At 38.5% G+C, this 9304-nt stretch overlaps 1 protein-coding gene across 1 annotated transcript; it reads left to right on the top strand.

Moving 5' to 3' along the window:
* The first annotated feature begins 4292 nt into the window (after positions 1–4292).
* LOC104113896 (monothiol glutaredoxin-S2-like) lies at positions 4293–5022 on the top strand. Its single transcript, XM_009624211.4, has one exon. The coding sequence runs from the start codon at positions 4387–4389 to the stop codon at positions 4693–4695; it is 309 nt and encodes a 102-aa protein (XP_009622506.1). The 5' UTR covers positions 4293–4386; the 3' UTR covers positions 4696–5022.
* The last annotated feature ends 4282 nt before the right edge of the window (positions 5023–9304 follow it).

Here is a 9304-nt window from a genome sequence, read left to right as displayed (position 1 = left end):
AGCTCAACCACTCGGCTCTCAGCCCTCAGCACTCACACTCAATGGGTACCCGCGCTCTCTAGGGGTATGTACAGACTCCGGAGGGGCTCCTACAGCCCAAGAGCCATAATCTGCACGGACAATTCACGTGATGCACGGACAAATCACGTGCTATAATATCCTGCACGGACAACTCACGTGCCATAATATCCTTACCTCACCGACAGGCCCTCAGCCTTACTCAGTCCTTAACCTCTCAAGTCTCTCGAGCTCTCTGAAATCACAAAGATCAGCCCAAACAAAGATAACATAGTATATTAACAAATATCCAGAAAGACTGAGGTATAATACGCAAGAAAAATCATGACTGAGTACAAGACATCAATTAGCAAATAATTCAACAAGTACGCGACCTCTACGGGTCTCAGCAGTACTATAACATAGCCTAAGCATGATTTCTAACATGATTTATAGTCAAATTTCTTCAACACATAGAGATCATATAGATAACAATAAATTATTCAACTTTACAGTTTCTCAGGACAGACCAAGTCACAATTCCCTCGGTGCACGCCCACACGCTCGTCACCTAGCATGTGCGCCACCTCCAAAATAATCACATGATACCAAAATTCGGGGTTTCATACCCTCAGGACCAGATTTATAATTGTTACTTATCTCAACCCGTGTAATTCTTTATTCCGCTATACCCTTTCCACGAGAATTGGTCTTCGAAAGCCCCATATCTAGCCACAATTAATTTGATTCAGTCAATATCAATTATTATAATTAATTCCATAAGGAGATACTAATTTTTCCAATAAAATCCGAAATTAACTCAAAAATTGCCCGTGGGGCCCACGTATTGGAACCGGACAAAAGTTACAGAATATGAATGCTCCTCCAACCACGAGTCCAACCATATAAATTTCACCAAAATCCGACACTAACTAGACCCTCAAATCTTCAATTAAAGCCTATGAAGATTTCTACCATTTTCAATCCAATCCTTACCCATTTGAACTTAACAATCTTTCCACAACCTTATTGGTATGTATATTTAATACTCTTACACCCAAGAATCATACTATAAATCACCCATTTTTACTCCAAACCCGAAATTGAAGGATTGAGGAAAGAAATTCTTACCTCTTTGAAGCCCTAGCAAGATCCTTATGAAATCTTCAAACCTTGAACAAGAATTGATGGATAAATGACTAAGTCTTCACTTTATCTCTCTAAAATGCTCTCACCTCTCTCTAAAATATCAGATTTTGGCTAAAAAATAAGCTTCAAGGGCTATAAATCGAAATTGGGTTGGGTCAAAAATTAAAAAGAATTGAAGCTCCGACGCAGTTATGCGATCACATAACAGGTATGCGGTCCGCATACCCGCCGCATAATTTGGTCTCCAAAGCTGGGCATTACTGACCCGGTCTGCGGTCATTATGCGGCCCGCATACTTGTTCTGCGGTCGCATAATGCACCGCAAAACAGGTATGCGGTCGCACAGTACACCGCAGATTTTTCTCAAATCTTACCCCTCTCCTGATCCACTTTGCGACCATTATGCGGTCCGCAGAGTGATTCTGCGACCGCATAGTGGTCGCAGAAATGACCTTTTTCTGACAAAATTTTTCTTTACACATCGGTGCATTGTTCAGCCCCAAAAGTCCGAGACCTTTTTCCGAGAAATTTCTATAATCTTTGTACTAATTGATCTACCTTAGCACCACCAAACCTTAATTTCCTTAGCAAAATTTCTCCGGGGTCGTTACATATAGGTTAACATCCGGTCAACATTTTCAACTTAAATTCTAAACCTTGGAACTAAGCGCTCTAAATCATTTCAAAACCTCACCGAACCCAAACTAATTACCCCGGCAAGCCAAATAACAACTGTAATTCACAATTTGAGCAGTAAATGGGGGAACGGGATCGCAATAGTCAAAACGACCGGCCGGGTCGTTACATTTAAACAGCAAGGCAATTGCTCAAACGAATAATAAACACAGGTACATCCAATTAATCAAGTCTTTCAAAATATACATCTTTTCTCTATAAGTTCTTAAATAAAAGTCTCTAAAATATAATCCTTTCCAATAAATATATTTCGAATATACTCCCTTCAAATAAATATCTTTCGAATATAATTCTTTCAAATAAATATCTTTCGAATATAATTCTTTCAAATAAATATCTTTCGAATATAATTCTTTCAAATAAATATCTTTCGAATATAATTCTTTCAAATAAATATCTTCAAATATAATTCTTTCAAATAAAAGTCACTGTGTGACACCTAATTTAACTTTTTTGTTGTGAGAAATATATTCAACATATCACATCAATTGGCACGGCAATACCTTCGTGCACTTGTCTCATTCTCACCCAATATATATACATGTAGATCAAATCAATTGGCACGGTAACACCCTTCGTGCACTTATCTTTTTCTCACCGTGCATACACATAATAATACCAATTAAGTGGGAGAAATGTCAATAACAATAAAAGAAATAAAGTGGGAGGTACACAGAAAGCAACAACGACTACAAGTCACATAGAAAACATAGGTGCACAATAACATCTCAAGATAAAGGCATGAATGTATACACAACAAAACGATATCACCATATAATGTATGTCTATCGTCCTCGCCTGCACGAAAATACCCTTCGTGCCATGAATATATGATAATATAAAAATAATGGCACGACATCACCCCTCGTACTTTTACTCTCATCCTCACGCGATAATATAAATGAAATGGCATGGCATCACCCTTCGTGCTTTGCACTCAATGACACGGCATCACCCTTCGTGCTTTACACTCTCAAATGGCACGACATCACCCTTCGTGCTTTTACTCTCAAATGGCACGGCATCACCCTTCGTGCTTTACATTCTCCCTCACATGATAATATAATTCAAATGGCACGGCATCACCCTTCGTACTTTACACTCTTCCTTACCAAGCACATGTATATCATTAACAAGTAAGGTAGGAAGCATAAGTAACATCAAGGAGAGTGTTTAAACGATAACACAATACAATAATTCATATCACAATTTGCCCATTTACCACAACCAATTCCAAAGATATAGAAAAATCAATAAATTTCTCAACAAATAGCCAAAAGTTACGCACAACGTATATAAAACCTCAAAATAACAGAGATGGAAAAGTAACTCAGCATAAGGCAATGCCTTCTTTAATCCAAAATTTTGATAAATATATTATCGCCTCTTTTTAAGCTTATTTAATTAATTATTTGCAAATAAAAAATTCATAATGAAATTAATTCCAATAAATATCAAATCAACAAAAACACGAAATTCACATAAAAATTCAAGTGGCAATCACCCTAAATTATCATATAAAATATAAACTCAACAAACAAGGAATGAGGCATGACAAATAAAGAATTTACTATGTTCCAATAATTTTTCAATTTGATACATAAAGGTTTCTACGAATTTAAACCGATATAATTTGCACATATAAACCAAGTACGTACTCGTCACCTCACGTATATGATTTTCAATCACACAAATTTCAAACAAGACTCAATGCCTAAGGAATAATTCCCACACTCAAGGTTAGGCAAGATACTTACCTTTTTGAAGTTATGCCGATATTCCAAAATCGCCTTCTTGCTTGAATTAACCTCTAGACAGCAGCTCAAATCTATCAAAATTAATTGTATAACTTCATTAAAATTCATCGGAAATAATTCAGGATAATAAAATGTCAACTTAGAAATTTATTCTAAAAAGTCAACAAAAAGTCAACGTGGGGCCCGCCTCTCGGAACTCGATAAATTTTGTACGAAATCCGAACACCCATTCTAATACGAGTTTAACCATACCAATTTTATTAAATTCCGATAACAACTCGACCTCCAAATCTTAAATTTTTGTTTTTGGAAGATTTTGCAAAACTTTTGATTTCTTCCATTTAAATCCGAATTAAATGATGAATATAACCATGGATTTATGAAATAAACAATTTACCATATAGTATCATATTCCAATATGTTAAAGGTAATTGCAAAAAAACTATATAGATAAGCAACGAAGTTCACATACGTTCTCCATACGTGTAAAGATCTTAGTAATTTATAAGAAGGATTGCATTTTTTAGACACTTTTAAGGCAGTATCAAGAATCTCGAATGCCTGCGTATCTAACAGTTTCAACGCCTTATCTGAAAGAGGCCTTGAATTTATTCTTTCCTTTCTCTTTCTTTTAATTTAATTGCAGGGACACACGTCGCTGTTATTCTATAAATAGCTTCAATGGGGTTTCGATTTCATCATCACTTCAACAACTGATCAACTCACCTCATCAAATTAATATCAGTACTTTTTGCAATCTTTTTGTCCCTCATATCTTCCTCTTATTATGGAGTCAGTGAAAAAGATGATAGCAGAAAAGCCAGTGGTGATGTTCAGCAAAAGCAAGTGTTGCATGTGCCACACTATAAAGACACTCATATCAAGTTTTGGTGCCAACTTAACTGTATATGAATTGGATGAACTTTCCAATGGCCTACAATTGGAAAAAGCACTGTTGGCATCAGGGAGAAGGCCTAGTGTACCAGCAGTGTTCATTGGACAAGAATTAATTGGTGGTGCTAATGAGATCATGAGTCTCCATTTAGAGGGAAACCTTATTCCTTTGCTCAAGAAAGCTAAAGCTATTTGGTTATAGTAGCATTTATACTCTGTGTAACTACACTCCTTTTTCTTTTTTTAGACATCTGGTATTCGAAATCTACTGAAACTACTGATTCGGGTTCACCTTCTAATATGCCAGTAAAAGTTATGAACAAGAAGGTGAATAGTAGTGGCTAGTAGTTTGGTTTGATAGCAATGTTTATGGACTTGAGTGTAGTCATTTGAGCATCTTTTATTTAACATGCTCAATGAAGAGTCTGTTTTCTCAATAGAGATGTCCCTAATGTTTCATAAGTATTGCAATAATACTTCACATATAATGTCATAGACTTGTCGATTTTGAGTTGTGACTTCCACGAAACTCTCCATTCTTCTTATTACTCATTTTTTTGTGAAACATGTTTACCCATAAAGCTGTGCAGTTGAATTTATAGCATGATTTATAGACAAACGAATCGATTTGACCCAAAAATAGTAAGTAAATAAGAACAAAAGTAAGATTGTTAAATTAAACAAGATTACAAGCCTGATTAAGAACTTAGACTTTTCGATGGCAAAAGGGAGAGCAATGTTCAAGAAACTAAAACTGAGCATAATATGAAAGTAGATTATAGCTTTTTGTGTGCAGAGTATTCGTGCCTATAATGGATGCTAATTCTTCTATTTATAGTTGTATAGGATAAAATCGGTTCATATTTAATACTCGAATAATAGAGTGACACGTGGAATCAGAGACACACAGAAAAGGAGGCAAGTGGAAACCAAAACCACGAACAGCAGCTTCGGTTGGCACCAGGCAGACCTCGAAGGGAATATTGCTAATGAGGATAAATGAATATTTGCCACCCGATAATATTCAATGAAGAATATTCCTCGTATTAAATACGCAATCCGTTACAGAGAATTTTGGCATTCATAGCCTCCCGTTACACATTCATCAATGGCCACCATAATTGTCATTTAAGAGGGGCTTGATCCTAGGATCTTGTTCCCTAGGTGTAGCTATAAATAGTGACTTCAACAGCCATTGCAGGACACGAAAAATTCTGACAAGCTTGTGCTACACATTATTCTAAGATCAATAATACTTTATTTTCAGTCTATTGATGTTCTTATTGCTATCTTCGGAAGCCTTGCTCCCGGAACCAAGATGTTTGCTATCTTATCTCGATTTCAACGCTAAGTCTTGTATTTTATTTAATTATCATTTTAGAATCAAATCAATTCGCTTTTCTATAAACCACGTTATAAATTCAACTGTACTGTTTTACGAGTAAACAGTTTGGCGCCCACCGTGGGGCTTAGACAATTCCGTAATTGAGTCAATCCTTGCATCTATTACTAATCTGTTTGATTCATAGCAAAAAATCATAAAAGATGGCAGATAACGATGTCAACATCGCTCACTATGTTGAGGCACAAGGTAATCCACCTCAACACGAAGATTCGATCAGTGACACCCGCAACGAGGAGGACTTAGCCACGCCGGTTCATGGCGGGCAATATCCACGACATGTGCATGAGACGACTCCTGATGATGCCGAAGACGAGCACATTGCGAAAACGGTAAGGATCTTAAGAGAACAACAAAAGGCCATCATGGGACATCTCTCACGGCAAGACCAGGCCATGATAGAATTAAGGCAAGCATTGCCGGGCGCTTCCAACAACGTGAATGGAAGAGGTCCAGTTCCTCCCGGTGCTCCTGCAAATCAAGCAGCACAAAGGGTTGATAATAACACCCCGAGGGGTAAGGTCGGCTTTGATGGGGCCGGGCCAGGAGGAACGGCAGCGGATCTGGTAACAACAACGAGAATGATCCTTTCAAAATCGAGCTCACGTGGTATATGAGGGAAATAAACGCTCGAATGGACTAAGTTCCGGGTGCACCTCCAGTTTCGAAGGGACTAGAGTCAAAGAAGTACACCCAGTTGCCGTTAAAACTGAGCGCGTCACCAGAGTTAATCCCGAAGTGGTTCAAAATTCTAGACATACCAAAATATGATGGGACTTTGGATCCTCAGGAGCACATCACCACCTACACAATGGCGGTGAAAGGAAACAATTTAGTTCCGCACAAGATTGAGTCGGTCCTACTGAAGAAGTTCAGGGAAACCCTCAGGAAGGGGGCCCTGACATGGGATTCACTTTTGTCTGAGCACTCAATAGATTCCTTTGAGATTCTCGCGGGTTCTTTCATCAAGGTCCATGCTGGGGCCAGGAAGGTATAGGCTCGAAAGGCCGACATATTCAGAATTACACAAGGAGAGTCTGAATTGCTGCGAGAGTTCATGACCAGGTTTCAGAAAGAAAGGATGCTGCTACCGGCCGTTCCAGATGAATGCATTTACTAAGGGGCTGAATCCGAGGAGCTCTGACGCTTCCTGAAAGCTGAAAGAAAGTATGCTCGAGTTCCATCCAACTATATGGACAGATGTTCACAACTGCTATGAGTCAAATATAAGAATAGAAGACGACCAGCTTGATTTTCCGGCATCAACCAAGGATCGGGAAAAGAACAAGGATAAGTCGAAGGATGATTTTGACGCAAATCGGTGATCTTCTAAGGGCCGATTTTTGCCCTACGAAAGGGCCAAAGGACGCGGCAGAGGTTTTCGATCGGCGAACAGGTTTGCTACCAATAGGATAACTGACCGTGGACGGAATAACAAATCATTGCAGGACAAAGATATGTCAGGCTCCCGGGATTCCACCTACTCTAGACTGTCTGAGTATAATTTCAATGTCAGTGTATTGGAGCTGGTATTGGCGACGAGGAACAATAGGGAAGCACAGTTCTCGAGGCTGATGAGATCCGATCCGAGTCAGAGGGATCCTAATCTGTGGAGTATCATGGGACTAACGGCCACCGAACTGGGGACTGCTGACATCTGCACGATGAGGTGGAGACATTGATGAAAAATGACCATTTTAGAGAGTTCTTAAGCGATTGGGCTAAAAATAACTATGGACGCAACTGGGATAACGCAGAGCCCTCAAAGATAATAGAAGATCCTCCTCGACTAACTATCAACATGATTTTTGGGGAGAACGAGATTAAATGGTGTAACCTTTTCAGCAGCAAAAAAATACAAAGGTATCAGTGACTCATAGAAAGATACTCTGGAGAGTCACTGAGGACGATATCACCTTCACAGAGGAGGAGGTCGATGGACTCCTACTACCACACAATGATGCCATGGTAATTTCTCTTAATGTTTTAGATTTTAAAATTAAACATATTTTGGTGAACCTAGGAAGTTTAGCCAATATCATTCAATGGAGAGTGCTGGAGCAAGCCAAGCTAACCCGAAGCATTATCCCGGCCACAAAGCTCATAGACGGGTTCATCTTAGCAAGTGTGACAACCCGAAGGGAGATCCTGCTGCCCACAAAGGCCGAAGGGGTCATGAAGACTACCTTGTTTGAAGTAGACGACGACGACATGTGCTACAACATTATTCTTGGTAGACCATGGCTACACGTGATGAAGGCTGTGCCATCAACATACCATCAACTCCTGAAATTCCCAACTCCAGAGGGAATTAACCAAATAAGAGAAGATCAACCAGCGGCAAGGGAGATGAACACGGTCTCGGTTTCAAGCAGTAAAAGGAAGGAACATGCGGCATAACAATTGTTTCACCCTATTTTGCACTAGTCAAAACAAGATTCAACTTGTGGTTCCTCTGTTTCTGATAAAAGATCGTCGCCACCTAATATTTGAAGGTATACTACAGTACCTATTTGATTACTAAGTCATATTCTTTATTAGTCTGCTAACCGGTGAGATTATGGGTAAGGGTTCTTGTTCTTCTAAGGGGAAGGTGTTAGACACCCCTTAAAATCTACTTGAGGTAGCTCCATGGGACTTAGACTAGATTTGGAATCAATTATATATACTATGCCTTAATTAACGTTCTAAAGATATGGCTTACCGTATATTAGGACATAATTCTTACAAAGGGAGGGTGTAGTTTAAAAAGGATAAAGCTTGCGATTCATATCTGATTTTCCTCCTTTGAAAGTGGGGCTGCCGTTTTTCTATGCTTTGGGCTTCAAAATCTTTAAGACAAGAAGGTGAGCGAAAACGTAGTAAAGATATAAAAAAATTTTAATTAGCGAGTGAGAGATTAGTTACTAACTAGTTCTTTTAAATCCTTTGTCATTTAAGGCTTGCCTAAGTTTTATATGACTTAAGGTATAAAGTAAAGCATGTAATCCAATATATAAGTGTTGTATACATGTGAGATAGAATAATCAACAACAAAGTACAACAAAGTATAACAAGGTACTAGACTAAGGTGGCGAAACAATAATAATAATAATAATAGGAGTTTAGATAAAGAAGACTGGACTCTGGTATTTGAGCCTCAAAGAGGCAGGCCCAATAGTAAAGGATGCGGCTACAGCTGACTTCAGACTTCCAGAAAAATGTAGCAGTGCTGGGCTTGGGCCTGAGTTCTTTAGGAACTCAGTAGGCCCAAACAGATGTATATGTTAAAAAAAGAAGGTCATTAGATATATATTATGCATGTTCAATTATGTATGAAATATATAAACAAATGATTGGAGCAAAATATAAACCCCTAAAGAACAACACGTGTTAATGAATTAAGGGCTAAGGAGAGAATTTTACTCAA

This window comes from Nicotiana tomentosiformis, chromosome 1, assembly GCF_000390325.3.
Source record: "Nicotiana tomentosiformis chromosome 1, ASM39032v3, whole genome shotgun sequence".
NCBI lineage: Eukaryota > Viridiplantae > Streptophyta > Magnoliopsida > Solanales > Solanaceae > Nicotiana > Nicotiana tomentosiformis.
This window is presented reverse-complemented; position numbering and strand designations above follow the sequence as displayed.

Coding starts and splice junctions, on each gene's coding strand:
- LOC104113896 (XM_009624211.4), top strand. CDS start 4,387: ATGGAGTCAGTGAAAAAGATGATAGCAGAAAAGCCAGTGGTGATGTTC.